At 39.1% G+C, this 17836-nt stretch overlaps 2 protein-coding genes across 3 annotated transcripts in view; one reads left to right on the forward strand and one right to left on the reverse strand.

Moving 5' to 3' along the window:
- Nucleotides 1–74: 74 nt before the first annotated feature.
- Nucleotides 75–8033, reverse strand: racgap1 (Rac GTPase activating protein 1). Of its 2 annotated transcripts, none has more exons than XM_042004238.1 (17): nucleotides 7875–8033; nucleotides 7403–7509; nucleotides 7104–7306; nucleotides 6873–7015; nucleotides 6587–6656; nucleotides 6424–6477; nucleotides 6246–6323; nucleotides 5900–6017; nucleotides 4701–4843; nucleotides 4396–4560; nucleotides 4202–4297; nucleotides 3258–3456; nucleotides 2932–3037; nucleotides 2611–2743; nucleotides 1347–1473; nucleotides 1149–1248; nucleotides 75–1014 (listed from the first exon to the last, which is right to left on the reverse strand). In XM_042004238.1, exons 2-17 carry the CDS (start codon nucleotides 7485–7487, stop codon nucleotides 939–941), a joined length of 1896 nt encoding a protein of 631 aa, XP_041860172.1. In that variant the 5' UTR covers nucleotides 7488–7509; nucleotides 7875–8033; the 3' UTR covers nucleotides 75–938. The 2 variants fall into 2 exon arrangements, with proteins under 2 accessions (XP_041860172.1, XP_041860171.1); XM_042004237.1 differs by having other exon boundaries at nucleotides 7403–7512.
- Nucleotides 8034–11059: 3026 nt separating this feature from the next.
- The window catches only part of LOC121652153 (inactive dipeptidyl peptidase 10), a 34028-nt gene continuing 27251 nt past the window's right edge, over nucleotides 11060–17836 (forward strand). Inside the window, exon 1 of the mRNA XM_042004758.1 lies at nucleotides 11060–11197. Within this exon, the coding sequence (XP_041860692.1) occupies nucleotides 11159–11197 (39 nt within the window). The 5' untranslated portion in view covers nucleotides 11060–11158. The remainder of the gene's footprint in view (nucleotides 11198–17836) is intronic.

Here is a 17836-nt window from a genome sequence, read left to right on the forward strand (position 1 = left end):
CCAAAATTTGTATGCTGTGTTTGTGGTCAGAGATTTTCAGATGTATTTAACAAAAAGGACAGGAGACATTTCTGTCAATGTTAGAAATGTATTTTATAAGTTACACAAATTTCAGACAGAAAAGTTGTGCACAAAGCGTGTTAATAGATAACAGTAATGCCACGGCATAATAAACTGGCTAATATCAAAGTAATGGCCTTTTTTCTGGGATTGCTCATAAGCAGCGTTAGTAAAAACACTGCAGAGCAATAAACACTGGCAGGCAAAGCAAAGATTGAAGCTTGTGATAATCACTGGCAGTGCAACTTTGAAGCTTTGACTTCAAGACATGTACAAAAATAAAAAATGACCAAATTAATCTTGCCAATGATGATGGTCATCCATCAGATTTCATTACTACTGTCCATAGCTGAAGAATGATGGGAAACAAGTATGATTCTAAACATTTATACCACAAATCACTGGCTAATGAAGATATTCCCAATTACAGATCCAAAACAAACAAAATACAAATATAAAAACTAAAACAAAATCATGCAACAAGCCTCACACGTTCATTAACATTGTAGGATGAAATGCCAAACAATCAGTTCTCCAGCTTCTGAGTGAAACATGAGTTGAAGAACTTGTAAAAGAAATGATTACATGTAGAAGCAGGTCACAATAAAGCTGTGCATACAGTACTTGTTATAATCTATGAGCACACCGTTTTAAAATATAACATTCTTATATGATCCGAAATGAGAATGGCATGTTTATAATTTAATAAAAGCAACGACTCTAAAGACACAAGTGTGCATAGAGAGGGAAAACTATGAAAAAAGAGCCCTTTTAGACATGTATAACAATCAAAATCCACCTTTTAATAAATGTGGAACAAAGCTATGTGAAGAACGTATGATGGAGTCATACTGATATAGCAGTATGAAAACTGTTGTTTATTTGAGGAGTGGTGATGAGAAGAACTTCCCTTGGTGAGAAAATCCCACAGCTGATTTGCTCTTGCTCCCAAATCTGCAATAAAAAGTGCAAATCATAAAATGAGTTATTTGGAGTAAAAGCAGGCATTGCACCACAGTCTAATCTCTGATGTCAGCAGTGATTATAAAAGCGTTAAAGCTGGGCAGGTGAGCAGACTGTGTGTATACCTGGGTGTCAGAGAGGACTTCATGCGTTGAGATAATGAGCTGGAGGAGGGGGTTTTGTTTAGCTGGTACTCTGGAGTGGTCAGAGGCCCAAGCATGCTCACTGCAACAAGTCAAACAATCAACATTATCATCTCAGGTTCCAATGAAAAATCACTCATAGAAACAGTGCAGCAACACAGGTGTTAAGAGGAAGGGTACTTTTCTCAGGGGTGGCGTAGCAGTTTGCATTCTCGATGACCAAATGATCCAAGTTCGGCTGCTCATTCCCTGCCATAACAAACTGGATCCAGTAATCCGCTGGCAGAGCCAACAGACGCTCCACTACCTAAATAGAAAGCAGATTAATTAAAACAAAATTCAGAAGATGAGATTATTTCAGTGCATTGCCTCATTCTATTCCACCATTGTTCGACTGATTCGGCTTGCCTTGAGCTAGACAGCAGAGAATTACTAAAAAACACCGCATGGGACTGTGATGACTTCCTGATGTGTAACATCACAGTTTTGAGTTGTTTCTTTTTTTCTTCTTCTTCTTTTGAAAGCCTGCTGGTTGAGGATAAATGTTATAGAAGCTCAGTCTTAAAAAACTAGACATGCTGCTAAACACAGCAATACTGATTGATCACAATACGGGTTAAGGGTTTGAATTTAGACAAGCACTATCGTTTGAATACTACATTCAAATTTTTAGCAACCCTAAAACAAATGTACGATCAAAGACTCATTTATATTCTTTGGGCTTTAGTTAAAATCTAACCCAATTAAAAATGCATTCACGCTTAAGGCCATTTTATATTCACATCTTGAATCCTTGTACCGAATTCAAACTGCTATTTGTTGCACAGGAAGAATCCACAGGAGAGTTGTTTTTATTCCACTAACACCAAACTGAATGGTTTTCATTAGCTGGTTATTTAAAACTGAAGTATTCGCTTGGCAAAACAGAGACAGAGGAGTGCTTTCACAGCGATGAAATTGCATAAAAATGAATTGCACATTATGGTTACATTAAGGCCAACCACCTCCGGGAAAATTACATATTCTATAGATGCCCGCAGCAAAAAAAAAAAAAAAAAACCCATTAAAACAAGCCAACTTTATGTTTCAAAGACATGGGTAATGGCATACTATTGTCTGTGGGTCAGCTGTAAGTATTACAGAAGTAGTAACAACAGTCATAAAAGGCTTTTAGATGGAGATGTGCCAGTGACAAGCTGCACACCTCTAACTCCTAATGAGAACCACTCCTTTTATCATTCTAGTGACATGGGTGGAAAACTTCACATAACTAACCGTCTTATTAATCCGACCACGGGTTTGTTTACATGGCTGCTGCTTAAACACATGCACCAGCGGCTCGTCTTTAATATTTATTAAGTTTATTGAGAAGCTGCACAGCATTCGCTCAATGAACAGAATTCTAGGGCGTGTACAAGAAACATGAAAAATTCTCCAGACCTACCTTAGGCTGTCGTTTGGTATCCTGGAGAATTGTCATTGGCTCTGGGTTGGGAACTCCATGGCCAACAATAGTTGGACCAAAAACACGCGCCAAGTTACTGATGTCCATCTTAGTGTCCAAGCTGTCTGCAACTCTGCAAGATTGAGTTACGTCTGATTAACGTGCATGAGGAGATAACATGTTAACTGTATTTTTAAGAAAACTGTTGACTGAAAATTAAGATATAGTGTGCCAAGGTTAAAAAAAATGGAAAAATGTCAGCAAATCCCAGGATTAAGGATTAAACATTGTTATGTTTAGAGAAGGGTAGGTGCTGCTAACCTCTGAAGGTGAAGGACTAGGAAAGCCAGTGTGTCTCTGTTGGCCTGTGGCAGGTTGCTAATTGTTTGGTACATCAGAGCTTTGCTGTTGTCATCATCTGAAACCTCTGTAGAAAAAACAAACGACTTTGTCAGAAGAAAACAAGAAAAAAAGAACATTGTGTGGTTTTAGCAATCAAAGTAGTCTGACTCCATATTTTCATCCAAGGACACAATTGCAAAAACTAAATAGGAGCACTTATAAACCTTCCATTGAGGTTTCATTGTGGCAGTTGTTTCAGGCACTAGTCCACATCAAACCAGTCACATACAGAAACACACACATACCTGCTGCATCCATGAAGGGACGGTTGAGGCGGAAGGTGAGCAGAGGCTCCTTCAGGTTCCTCAGGAAGTCCTTGAGGAGGCCAGTAATGGCATGGATATCATCCACCTTGCTGAGCACGGGGACAGTCTTGCTACGGAGAAACTTCTCTTTCAGATCCTTCACTGTACGATCAGCACCAGACAGCCGATACAGCCCAGCCTGAAGAACAAAAGACAAGTACAATTATAAACCATATACGATTTAATTAGTGTTGGCTATTTTTAATTACAAGAATGGAAAAACTTCAAAGTTATTGTTTTTGTTAACTAAACTTCACGGTGGGCATTTAAAACCACGAGTTTCATTGTATGAACAGTACAGGAGACAAATATACCATACCAACCACAACCTGAACAAAGTGCTGTATACAAGTAAAATCAAGATACAAATAAAAACAAAAATACAAATAAAAATGAATAAAAACATCAGACATAAGAGCAGCTAAAGAATGTCAAAAAAGTGGGTAAATTTTCTAGCATAAAGGCTAAAATGAACACTACAACCTGTTTACAGACAACAAGGCTGCTAAATATAATTATCTGGTGAACATGGCCAACATTTGACAGATCACTTAATATTAGCCATTGGTGGATACATGAAGGCAAAGCCCATCTATTATATGAACAAAATGGGAAAAAGCTAATGTCTCAATGGAAGGTAGAGTTAGAAAGTGAGACAGGAGAAAAACAAACAGCGAGAAGGGACAGCAGCAAAATAACACAGCAATCAATAGATTTGGACCTTTTTCATCACTTAATTACGACTTTAATCTCCTAGGGACAGATTGTAAAACCTTACTCACAGCACTGTCTCGGTTTAAGGAAGAGCCATTAAAAATAAAGACAGGGATGTTTACTGCCCTTCATATTTCTGCATAGTATTAGAACAATAAAACACCACTCACTTCACGCATGCCCCGTTGTTCAATCTCACTCACACAGTGGACCACAAGGGGGGGAATCATTGGAGATGTGTCTGGGACGTAATCTGCAAGTACACCCTGAAAACAAGATGAGAAATTATGTCACCTGATTGGATATGAATATATGCATGAGTTTGTAAATCAGGAGATAAGTTAATACAAATGCAATCACATACCTCCCCAATTTTGACCGGTGTGCTTCCCAGGTTGGGGATGCATGGCAGGGGGCACCTCTCACGACATTCTGGGTGCGACACTACTCTACAGTCGCGGCATTTCAGTGAAATCTTTCCAAACTTGATCCTCTTTCCACATGGGACGCAGGATTCAGGCTTAATGACCTATAAAAGATATTTGTTACTAGACTCTGGAGCTACACGTACCTATATGGAGCTTTTTCTAAACACAAACATTACAATGGACTTCAAATGAGTAAGAAACATCTCTGGTGCACCTACTAAAAGTAAAATGGCTCACTTACAGTTTTGGAAACAAACTCGTGAAGACGGACACCTCCGTTGCTCTGTGGAGTGCTGGGCTCAGCCTTCATCGGTCCCTCAGGATTGCCAGGTGGCTTGAAAACATCCCCAGACTTGACAGATTCAGAATCCCACTCCATAGCAGCTGAACAGGAGAGGTTGAAAATAAACTACAGTCTCTTAAGACAACATGTACATTTCTGTAGATATGAGAAAATATGCTGTTGATTCACCAATAAAGTACACAGGATTTTATTCAAGGCATCCATCCAGATATTTACTTTTTATTACAAGATATTAATCAAGTCTGGGAAGCCCTCCCCTATTTACATTCAACATATTCATGTAGGTCCCTTTTCAGAGTGAGAGTTAGTGTGTTATGGCTTAACATGGTACAACATGATCACTGGCTGCTTGATGTGCATGGCTGAAACCACTCTGCCTCATACAATCTAGAGTTTCAGCACCCTGTGGTTTTCATGCAACAGGTAAGTGTCAGTAAAAATTAATAGCCAAGACATTTGCTGCTCATTACACTGACTGATATCAGCAACGATGGGCCTGCACCTCTCACTGTTGAGTCAGTATGTGGGCAACATGTCACAGAAATGAAAAAGATTTCTGTGTATGTGTCATGATGACATTTTATTCCAATTTCAACAATTGTATGTTACCAAAGGGAGAACGTGTGGCCATCTGAGTGCTATAGTTGCAGCAGAAATCAAATATGGGACATATTTATGTTGGTAAGTAGAGCGTAGTATCAGTTTTTAAGTGCTTTTATCCTACCAGAATAAATATTAAAAATTGGTGAGAACTGGTGAAATTTCCAGTCTTCACCTTTAGAATAGCAAGGTCTTAAAAAACCATCAATTCATTTACTAATTAGTCTGCAAATCAGCAGACTTCACCATAGCTGACATCCAGTGAGCCACAATATATACTATAGGCCTAATCATAAAAGATATGAACTTGACCTCTTCATCATTAGTACTTATTTAATCATTACCAAATTTGGTACGTTTCATGAGGTCACAGGTACCTTAACAATCGGATAATAACCACTTCACCCTCAAAATATTTATTAATCAAATTACTTTCGGTTCTCTCTAAAGCCATTTTTTATAATACAAAAATAAATCTAATTAATACTTTTTAAGGGATAGAGATACCATGGATGGATATATGACAAAAATCTTACCAGTCTTTCTTCTACTGCGAGTCCAGTAAGGAACAGTCTCAATGGTAGAAACCGCTTCAACTGGGCCTCCATTTGGCGGGACAGTTACTGTTGTTGTCGTCACAAGGGTTTCATTTACCTGTCAAATATTGTGGAAATATAATATAAGAGAAGATCAGAAAACATTAGTATAAAAACACTGTCAGGCCTATATGATGATTAATTTGGTTACAAACAACTTTGCCAGCAAAGCAGCTGTCAGATCTAAATTGCTTATATTTCAAGTAATTATGGTCATATTTAATATATACTGTAATAGTACAGTAATAAAAAAAAGACAATACCCGGACTGAACCAAAATACCAACCCTGTCTGCAGTTCTGCCTGTTGATCGAGACCTTTTAGAAGCACCGGGAGGACCATCAATATGATTTCTTGAGGAGCGCTGCAATCCAGACAGAAGCCACAACACCCATACTTACACTGAGCATTTTTTCATGTCACAATATACAGAGAGAAGCAGTAGACATGTGTAGTTAGCATACCCTTTTTTCTCGTTTCTTGAGTCGCACTGTCCGCACAGCAGAGGAGTCCCAGTCCTGTACAACATCAAACACAACAGAGTCAGATTCTAAACTAAAGTAGGATATTTTAGAGTACAATTACATAACTGTAAATATAGACAACGCTGAAAAGATTTATACTTACAAGAGAGTCATCTGTTTTGTCATAGCTTATATCTGACAATATGGATGCAGACTCATCTATTGTCATCAGTCTGTGAGGAACAACAGAAAATACATGTTAGACCAAAGATTATTGTCATGTAGCACCACCCCAAACATTTTAGTCATCAGTTTTATTTGGCACAAAACCAGTGCTGGTATGGAAGCATTCCCATGTGTAAGTAAAAGCAAACACAGGGCAAATCATCAGGAGCACAAGTCAGAAACAGGACTGTATTCAATAACATCTTCATTGATAAGTTTCTTACCTTCGACTAGCATTCAAATTGGATGCTGCCTGACTGTTTGCATTGAGGAAGGCCAGAGCAGAACGCTGTTCTGCACTCAGCTGGATGCTGTTAGTGGATCCCTCACTTGTCAAAAGGTCTCGGATCAACTGAATTTGACGGTCCTGTATTATAGAATTGCAAGAAAGGCGTTATAAGAACCAGCTGGGGGGGGGGGGGACAAAACAGAGGTTGGTAATAGATTAAACTTGCCAGCGTTTCGCAGTCAGTCTCAGCCTTCTGTCTGCGCCGGATCTCCACATCTACTTGGTTGCGGGCATGCTTCAACTGGACCTCCAAGGCTCCCTTCTCCATCTCCGCTTTTTTGAGAGTGTCTTTGCAAGATCCCAGCTCCAGCTCAGTCCTTTGCCATTTGCGACGGCAGTCATCAAAGTTTTGTGCCATCTGTATAAAGTCTGGGAGAAAGAATTAATACATATTATTGCAACAGACAACTATATAAATCAATTTTGTCAAATGACAAAGATAAAACTGAGGGCCAGGCTACTCACTGGGTTCAATGTTCTCGTTAAGAAGGTCAACTTGTGTCCTCAGCTTATCATATAAGCTCTGGAGGTCCAGCACCACGGTCTCCATATTGCTATTGTTATTGTTAGACCTTCTAAGAACAAATAAACAGCAAGTTAATTTAGATTTAAGTCAAAGTATAGTACTGTAGTGTTTGTGGCTGGATATAAATCGCATCTTCGCAGGCGAACATGTGCCGTAAACGCATCATTCAGTGTTTTACATCAGTATAATGCTTAAAATTGGCCTGTTGTATTCACAAGCATCCACAGCCTTGCATTATTTTCAAGCTAATTTATTTGCTTAAAATCGACGGTTTGTCTTTCAACACTTCCTCGCCAGAATGTAACGTTAACCTCATTCAACGTTAACTGCTAGCAAAAACAAGGCGGTGAGGTAAACATTTCTACATTTTCCCTTGAAGTAAAGACTGCCTACCAAAAGGTTTCTGCCTACCTGGAGAAAAATTGTACCGCAAGTTTTCCGTAGATATTTGGTATGTAGATTATTGTTTTCCTTTTCTTTTTGTAGCGGTCAACCACTTTGTCCACATCCTCGCGCAGCGACAACTTTACTGAGCGCGTTGCATTTCAAATTTCGCCGCTAGCCAATGAATGAAGAACACCTCCCCGGTGTCAAGGCAACCAACGGGCATCACTTCCGAGCATTTATTTTCTAAATAAAACCACTGTAATGAACCCCCCCCCCCCCCCCCCCCCCCCCCCCCCCCCCGTCATATAAGTGCTTCCACAAATAGAAACAAATATATATAAACATAACAGAAATCTTTACAAATATAAGCGCAAATAATAACTGCCTACGAATTTGAATTAAACAGAAAACGAAAGACGGAGATAAAGAACGAAAACAATAGACATCCGGTGGAGGCTTTCATAATAAAGGACATAAAAATCAGACAACAGCACGAATAGGTTATGGTATTCATTCATTCATTCATTCATTCATTCATTCATTCATTCATTCATTCAAATGTAGGCTGAAAAGTGCACATCTTCTGGAAAGGTTGTATTTATTCTTTCATTAAAAAAATTTATTTATTTTTAATTAATTAATTTATTTGTAAATTAATTTCTTTGATAAACTGCTTTACACATTTGGAGTTATTTGGTCAATTTAAAATACAAGCTTACTGCTATTACAATAAAGATTAAATATGGTTTTCTGTCAAGTAAAAACAATTTATTTCATATTAATTGTATATTTGTATCAACTTGGCAAAAGCAAAATTGTGTACCATGGATGCATTTTGAAATTTAATTTTAGCTGTAAACATCTCAACATTCAGTGGTACAGGATGTTTAGTTACACCTTAACAGGTTGGACCCTCTTTTGCCTTCATAATTGCATTAATTGACCATGGCAAATATTCAACAAGGTGTTGGAAACGTTCCTCTGAGGTTTTGGTCTATATTGACACGATAGCATCACACAGAATATCAACCACATCCCAAAGGTGCTCTTGTGGATTGAAATAGTGATTGCAGAACCCATTGAAGTACAGTGAGCTCATTGTCAGGTTTAAGAAACCAGATGGACATGATGTGAACTTTGCATCATGGGACATTATCCTGTTAGAAATAGCTATCAGACGATGGGTACACTGGGGTCATAAAGAGGTGGAAATGGTCAGCAACAATATTCAGGAAGCTGAGGGATTTAAACCATCCTTAATTGGTACAAAGGGTTCAAACGTTTGCTAAGAAACGTTCCCCTCCACCATTTTACCATCGTCAGTCTGAACAAGGCAGGATGAATCTGTGCTTTTTATGTTGTTTACACCAAATTCTGACCCTATGTAGCAGCTGAAATGGAGACTCATCAGACCAGGCAATGTTTTTCCAATCTTGTATTGTCCAATTTTGGTGAGCTTGTGTAAACTGTAGTCTCAGTTTCCTGTATTTAGCTGACAGTAGCAAGCCATGCCACATCCATTCATTTAAATTCCCCTTTTTCCCCATTCTGATGGTCGGTTTGAACTTCAGCATGTCCTCTTGACCACTTCTACATGACTAAATCCATTCAGTTTTTGCCATGTGGTTGGCTGATTCTGTTATTGGCTATTTGTATCAACTTATATCACTTTACCAACAGATAAAGTGAGAGGTTAACAGGTTAAGGTAAAGTTCATGTGAACTATCTTGTATCTAACTGCAGCAACTGGGAAATTGGCGATAGCATTATAATAATAATCATTAGTTTAGTAGGCTAATATTACTATTTTTTTAAGCTGATAAAGTATTAAATGCTGTCAAATTTCTGTCAACCTGCAATCAGCTTGAACGAAACTGACCCTTTAACTAAATAACCACTGGGTACTTGCAGAACCACTGGATACAATACTGGAACAAAAATGTGAATCCAGTATTGAGTGAACCTAGGGTGTAAAATGGCATAAAAGGAAGGTTGGGGAAACAGAAAATTAAGTAAAGAAGCTACAAGGGTAAACACTCATATACTGACTTACATTTGCTAAAAGGTGCCCAACATGTCTGAAGTTCTATGACAAACAAATGTGGCCTTGATACTAAAGGCCACATGTGCGTTATAGTCACTGATGATTATAGGATATGATCTCAGCAGTTATCATATCTGTAGAGATTTCACTGCACATTTCAATCTTTTTTTATAGAAATTTCTATAGAAATTTACAGTGTAACTATTAGGCAAAATCTGCTGAATTACAACAACACAGCTGGGCTTGAGCCTTGAGCATCAGAGCAATCGAGGCCCAGATCTACCACACCAGGCAGGACCCAAGGTGCAGGCTGTGCAAAAAGGCCCCTGAAACAATCCAGCACTTCACAGCAGGGTGCAAGATACTGGCAGGCAAGGAATACGTGGAACGTTATGACCAAGTAGCATGGAATGAAGACCCTAACACCTTCCAAGGCGGTGGAGAATGAGAGGGCTAAGATCCTGTGGGACGTCCAAATACAGACCAACAAAATGGTTGTGGCCAACCAACCGGATATTATGATCACGGATAGGGATTATCGCAGGGCCAACATAGAGAGACTAACAGCCCCTCACACTCACCCCTAGGGAGAATTTAGAGTGAATTAACCTAATGTGCATGTCTTTGGACGGTGGGAGCCAGAGTACCCAGAGAGAACCCATGCATACACAGGGAGAACATGCAAACTCTACACAGATAGGCCACTGTTCAAGCCTCTCCCCAGCTGAGGGAAGGCTTCAGCCCGAACCAGTGACCTTGCTGTGAGGCTGTGGTGTTAACCAACACACCACAATGCAGCCCATTTTCAAATATATTGAGACTTTTTCACATGCGATTTAGAATGAAGGAATATGGCTTATATTGAGAAAGCTTGTTTTGAGTTATGTATCTTATGTATTTTTGTTATGGTCACTGAAAAATATTTTAATTCATTTTGTTTTAGGAGCATTTAATTTAATATACAGCTATTTTAATTCCAGTTAATTGTTTTAAGCCACATGCGCTGCTGACCCTTAATGAAATCGCATTTAGCAATCAAGGCTGTAAATATATATACCTACCTATATAATTTGTGTGTGTGAACAAGTAGAGAGAGAGAGAGAGAGAGAGAGAGAGAGAGAGAGAGAGAGAGAGAGAGAGAGAACCACTGAGGACAAACTTGGAAGAAGCGGAGCATGCAGAAAAAGCTCCGCAAGCCAACGGTGCAGCTGCTGCTCGGCGGGTTTTGAGGCTTCATAGACAGCGAAGCTTGTTGCGGATTACAATGATTGCCACAACTCAACAAAACATGACCACGGAGCTGGTATGTGTGTATTTTACTCCTACTTTTATTTCCCCCTCTTTTAGATTCGGAGCACGTGTGTGTTTTCTGCGTTTGGGGGTATGTGTGTGAGGAGGCATTCTGCAGGAGATAGAAATTGCTCTTATTCACACTTTCCTCGCTTGTATCCAGGTCCTCCTGGACAGGCTGACTGTGTGCAGTGCGGTGCTGCTGCTTGGTGTAACTCGACGTCCAGTCTCTATTACTCTTCCGCTGTCTTTCCGTCCCGTGCAGACTTGCAGAGAATTTCTCTGCATCAATAATAAAGCTCAATTTTCTCTGATAAGAATTAGTCCCAGCAGCCTGTCCCCTCCAGCATGGACGTGCACATTGACAAACGGTACCCTGCACTGTAAGATCGATTATCCCTCTGCTGCATAGGTGTAATGTCAATGAATAAAGATTAAACACCAACAAATACCATTTAATGCTGTCCCTCTAAACAATCTTTTATAAATATAACAGTAAACCTAGTGCGTGTGTGTGTGTGTGTTCGGAGGGGAATTATAGACTAAATTATGATTTTAATGCATATCTTATTTTCAGCTGAATTGCCTTCCATGGTTAACCATGTGCTTTTCATGTGAATATAATCACATGATTTTTTTTAAATAAAGATTTAGCCAAATGATTTTATGGCTTGAAGTGTGTGGAAATTGTGATCCAAAGAAACAGTCTGTGTGTTAATACAGTATATAAACACATCAGATTTGACTATTCATTCAGAAATATCTGCTCATAAATATTCGTTGCCCATCTTTAAATAATTTCTTTCATGCCTCTTCTTTTTGTGTCTTTTTCTGTGCTATGCAACAGTCTCAAACCTCTTCAAGTCAACTAATTATTAATCAAACTATCTCTACAGTTAGGAAGGAATTTCAACCTATAGATAAATGTTATGCAGGGTCTCTGGTGGAGATCTGGAGGTTTGAAAGCAAAGTTTGAGTATTTAGTCTCTCTGGTATGATACAGAGCAGGGGAATCGTTGACATGATGATGCTTCAAATTGACACCTTTTTACTTACACAATGATTTTTTTAATTGCTGTAAAAGATGCATCAATTTCATAATCCTGCAGTGTACACAAGAGGCTGCAGGGTTTAACCTTTTCCCACCAAATGTCATCTCACACTTCCGTCTCTAAATCAATGAGCTTCACACATTAAACATGACTGTGGAAAACGTATTTGCTTATCTCCAGTAAGACTGAAAACCATTAGTTATCTCTGTGGTTGTTTTACTTGTGCTACTTGTTTGTGTGTCTCATCACTAGAAAGTGGGCAGCAGATTCCACATTAATGTCATATGATTTCATTTATCACAAAACAATACAATAAAAAGTTATTTCAATATTTGATAAAATGGAAAAGCGAATTTCCTCAGTGACGTTAGTATTTACTGATACGTCTGAGGAGCCTTTGGGTGCTGTAAAATGGCCATCTTTTTCTCATGTTTTACTGTAACTATATATCATGTCACCCACAGCTCCCCCACGTGTGTTCTTGATGCTACTTGTTTCCCTAAGGCAGGTACTCAGTCAATTTAAGTGGATCTGGACATGCTGAGGAAGAGCTCCCTCATACTGGGTCCTTTTATACAGTAGTTTTCTTGTGCGGGATGTGGGGGGGCTTGAAAAAAAGACAGGGCAGCCTTGCGGCTCTAAGATAAAACAGCTGGTCTTTCATTTCACTAAGGCTTTTGCTGCATTGTCTGGCACAAGCCTCGGGGGCTAAAAAAAAAAAGCCTGCCCTGTTAGTCCCTTACAATGTTTAAACCACCTACTATTTTTTTATTTTGCACAAAGGGAGAAATTCTGGTGCAGGGACTGGAAGTAAATGAGTTGTTGTGTAGGTGATGAAAGGTAGCTTAGATATGAACCATTACTGGGCTGTAGTATGTCATTACTACAGCAGAGTGGTTACCATTCATCCTGGCCCTACTGAATTTATAGTCTGCCATAATGATGATCTTCTATTTTAATGAGGCAGCAAGAAATATTGACAAGATCATACATATTGCTTACCTGCTAATCTACATCTTTCCCTTGTGAGCAATTAGAATGAATCATTAAAATCAACCTATAGGTTATATTGAGGGCCGCATGTGTCTGCCAATAGATCAGCCCCTTTTTATGTTGATTGTTAATTCTTTGATGCCTTTCTCTGTGTCACGTGATTACATTATCAGCCAATGTTAATAGGGGGAGTTTAGAGGTATGCAAATCCAAACCACGATCCCAGAACAGCCTACATTGGTTCCCTTATTCCGCTTCATGTGATTTATTATTCAATGCCTTAAAGACATAGAAGATGGAGTTAAGGAGGTCTCCAGAGCCTAATTTATTAATTTTAAACACTGCCTGAATCCTGCGCAACCTACTTGTGGTGCATGCTGTGCTGATTGAGTAATTGTTTTTAGCGTGGCTTGCTTTTTTTTTTTTTTTTAGTGTGCAAACTTAATCAATACAGATGGTATTGTTTGAGTTTTGTGTTCAGCTCTGAGAGCAAACAGTCAGTCAGCTGGATTTGTTAGTGAGCTGCTTGATAAATAGTTGATGTATGAAAAGTATGAAGTGGTATAGCGATCTTTGAATTCATGATGAGGTGTCATACATGGCAAAAAATAGTGTTCAGAGGGAGAGTGTCTGTCTAAAAGTCTTCTCCATGGCTGTATTCCCTTTCTTAATTGTTTCCCTGTGGACTTTGTACAACTGTACACCATATCGATTGTCTCATTTGGTTGAGTGAAAATCCCACAGCTCTGCTGGCAAATGTAAGAGATCTCTCATTTCTTTTTCAGTGCTGCATGGTTTGCCAAAAACCCTCTCAAGGGAATATCTTCAAGTGATTAATCCATGAACATAAATCATTTGTATACTCACACCTGGTGGTGTTTGCCTGACACCTCATACTCTAACTCCCCATCACAGTGAGGAAGATTCTTTCTTGATTTGCCTCAGCAGAAAAACCTGCTCACAGATATTTCTGCTCATCCGTCAGGATGCTGGCTGAGATAAGTCTGGTCTGTCACACAACCCAGCTCGTCATCTGTTCACCTGTGCTAACAGATTGTGGTGCATTGAATTCCCAAATGCAGCATGACCAGCAGCCAGTCCCCGTTAGTAGCTTCTCCAGTGTTCACTCTGGGGGATTCTGCTCAGCGCATCTGTACCTCATTTATGAGAGCAACATAACTCTTTATTCACCTGAATGTGGGATTCTCCCCTGTCTGAAATGACCTTAATTGGAAGTAATGTCCTGACTCCAGGGGGATGAAAGGAAATGTGCATACCCTGAGGAGGATGCCGCTCCTATAATTTGAGGGAGGATTTGTGTTGGAGTCAGTCAGGCAAGTAATTCAGTTTGAAATGTCTTTGTTCACCATGAGATTTAGAATTTCAGTGTAGATTTTCTTTGAATTGCATTTTATTTTGTTCAATGTCCCCATGATGCACAATCACTGCTGTTGCCAGATAAATCTTGCCAGCAGGTTTTCAAAATTTTCATTTTTCAGACTTGCAAGCATAAGCACCAAAGGTGCAATGTGTTTGTACTGTAAAAACCTTCACAGATTGTAGGTTTCTTTATCTGATAGAGGGATAATGGTGGCAGCCTGAGGGAATGAGTGCTGAGAGGGCAGGAGAGTGAGAACAAAATAACAAAGACTGCTAGAAAGGCCAGTACATAGACAGTGTTGTGCATCAGTCATACTGACTTGGACTGCAGTGAAAGTTCAAATATCACTTGTATGTTGCTCCTGCAGGTGAAGCTAATAGTGAATTTAATTTGAACATGTTCTGATAGTGCAGCCAAGTAGATCTATTAAAGATGAGACCTTGGCAGGAATTCTTTGCTGGCAGACTTTGTGTGTCTTTCACTTATCTCAGGCATGAAGGAAACACACTTTTCTCTGAGTTAAAAATACCAGAAGTGTTGTGGAAACTGACAGAACAAAAATGTACAAAGAGTGCTAAATGTTTCTGGTTAAAGTGCAATTATTGTAAATTCGATGATCTTGCTGATTTTACCATGTTTTTCCTTACTGACGCTGTGTTTTCAGACATGCAAAAAGAAAAAAGATGAAAGAAAAAGAAAAGCATAATTCAATTTTAAGTATTTGCAGATAAGAACATAATGAAAAGAGGCCTTTAGCAGGTATTAAACTGAGGTAAAACCTCAGATGAACAACAACATACGACTTATTACAGTGTGTCCTTATAGATTTAACAGAACAGAACCGAAATACAGAAGTTGTTTTATTCTGTGTGACGTTATCAGTCTCGAACATCTTTGTGGAGGAATTCTGGCCCACTCATCCTTACAGTTTGCTTATGCACAGCTCTCTCAACCCACCATAGAATGTCAGTCAGTTAGAGGTGTTTGACTGGGCCACAAAACTTTGGTTCTCTTTTCAAAACCATTTTGCAGTAGATTTGCTTCTGGGCTTGGGATTATTTTCATGTCGCATGACCCAGTTTAGACGAAGTTTTGGTTATCAAACAGACCCATTTGACTCTGGAATACTTTTGAAAACAGAAAAGCTCATTCTCGACTCAATGACTGTAAGATGTTCAGGTCCTGTGGCTTCATCAGCCCTCAGCTGCCATGTTTGAAAGCTGATATGAGGTGTTTGTGCTGATGTGTTTGGGTTTCACTGTACATGCCAATGTGCCTTATGGCCAAATGTCTCCACTTTGGCCTTGTCAATCTAAAATACATTGTTCCAGAAATCTTGTAGTTTGCTCAGATGCAACTTTGCAAACCAAAGCTGTGCTGCAATATTCTTCTTAGAGCTTCTCTCTCTCTCCTCTTCCTCCTGCACTGTAAGAAAAATTTGTAATAACAGGGTTAAATGTACCATAAAATGTAGCATTGTAACTTTTTGTAGTAGTTTTACCCATATTTTTTAATTTGTGCATTGCTACCTGGGAATCAGAACCTCAGTCGAGTGGGAAAACTACTGAGGACAAATGCCATGACAGAGGGTCGCTGGACGCCAGATTTAGTTTAATTTGGGTTTTTGGGACTTTTGAAAAGGGGTTCTTTTCAAAAATCAACATATCTGGAACCTTGTGTTGTGGAGTTTGTCATCCAAGTTTAGTTTCTACTCTCAAAGTTCAACAATTAAGTTTTACATGGCTTTAATAGCCTAATGACATACACTTTTTTCAGATTCACAGATTCACACTACCAATTGTGCAAAGACTGCAAAGGCTCATGGGAAATTTGCATTCAGCAGAACTTTAACCTTTTGTGATTGCTACCCTTTAAATTGAAGTTATGTGCTTTACTGCCTGTGTTGTATTTACATTTAGAGACAATGTTGTTGGGATGTTCTGTTTGAATGTTAAAGGATGGTAGAGGAAGAGAGAGTCACCACCAGTAGCTTTAAACTAAATGTTGCACTAAGGGTAGAAATGATCCTGCCTGGGTACGAACTTAACAACTGATCTCCTATTAACTTAGTATAACTTGTGATACACAAAAGCAAATCCTTTAATTTGGATAAGCTATTCTCTTTTTTCTAGTGTAGTATCATTTTGTAAATGCAACAAGGGAAATACTGGAGAAGTAGGGCTGGGCGATTTGGCCTAAAAATAAAATCTCAGGTTTTTTATAACCAAATCCAATTTCCGATTTTAATCAGTTTTTTAAATGCCAGCAAAAATAAAGCAGATAATATAACTTTTACACCATATAAACAACTTCATATCTTACACAGAAATATGCAACACAACTGAATCTGTGATTTCTTTCCATCTGGATCCTTATCATACAGGATCCACTGCAGAAACAATTCCCCTGATGAAGGTTGTCTCTTAACTAGAGTTTGTGGGCTAAAGTTGACTTCTGCATCTCATAGAGAGCAGCATTTCTCACTGCAGTTAGACGCACAGCTAAATCCCAGGCATGAGTGAAGGGTCACATCACTGAAAATCTGTCAGACAAACACCGTTCTGGTGTGGAGGGAGGGTTAAGTCTGCCACTAACTAACTATGGAAAAAAAAAATCCAGATTTTCATAAAAATAAATCGGCAGAAATGGAAAATTCGATTTATTGATTTTATCGATTAATCGCCCAGCCCTATGTAGAAATATAGAATTGTCTGTTTTTGGATTAACAGAAGTGTCTGTACAGTTAATGGAAACTGTCCTGGTAATCTGCTGCCAGGACATAGGATTGGGGTTATTGACCTTGTGATTTTCTATTGTGTTCTGACATGTAGAACTTTGAAATTGAAAAGGGGGTAACTTTACTTTTTCACAGTGGGAACACCATCTGGAGCTTCAGGTGAGATGATGAAAGAAGATGGAGACATGTGATTGGACTGAGGAAGCAGGAAGGTATTAAAAGTGGCTATTTAGGCTTTTGTGCCAAACAGAATCAGGGACAGCTGGTGTCTCACAGGGAGTATGGAAAAGCATAATTTTGTTGTCCAGTGAGCTGCACAGATGCCCTTCTTCCGCTGCCCACCTAGAGGACGGTGAGTGGGACCAGCAAGGTTTTGTGGGTTAAGCCAAAAGGGGTGGGCGGCTATAATGAAGGCTGACTTTTATGGCTGCTCTGTTTCCAATCTCTTACACTCCAGCAAGTATGTGCCTCCAGCAGTGCCAGCCACTC

Source organism: Melanotaenia boesemani, chromosome 13 (assembly GCF_017639745.1).
Source record: "Melanotaenia boesemani isolate fMelBoe1 chromosome 13, fMelBoe1.pri, whole genome shotgun sequence".
NCBI lineage: Eukaryota > Metazoa > Chordata > Actinopteri > Atheriniformes > Melanotaeniidae > Melanotaenia > Melanotaenia boesemani.

Excerpts from the sequence above, each read along its gene's own strand:
- racgap1 (XM_042004238.1), bottom strand. The coding sequence starts at position 7,487 with ATGGAGACCGTGGTGCTGGACCTCCAGAGCTTATATGATAAGCTGAGG. Across the intron at positions 4,844-5,899 it reads TCGCAGTAGAAGAAAGACTG|CTGCTATGGAGTGGGATTCT; the intron begins GTAAGATTTTTG and ends TCTCCTGTTCAG. Across the intron at positions 4,561-4,700 it reads ACGAGTTTGTTTCCAAAACT|GTCATTAAGCCTGAATCCTG; the intron begins GTAAGTGAGCCA and ends TATCTTTTATAG.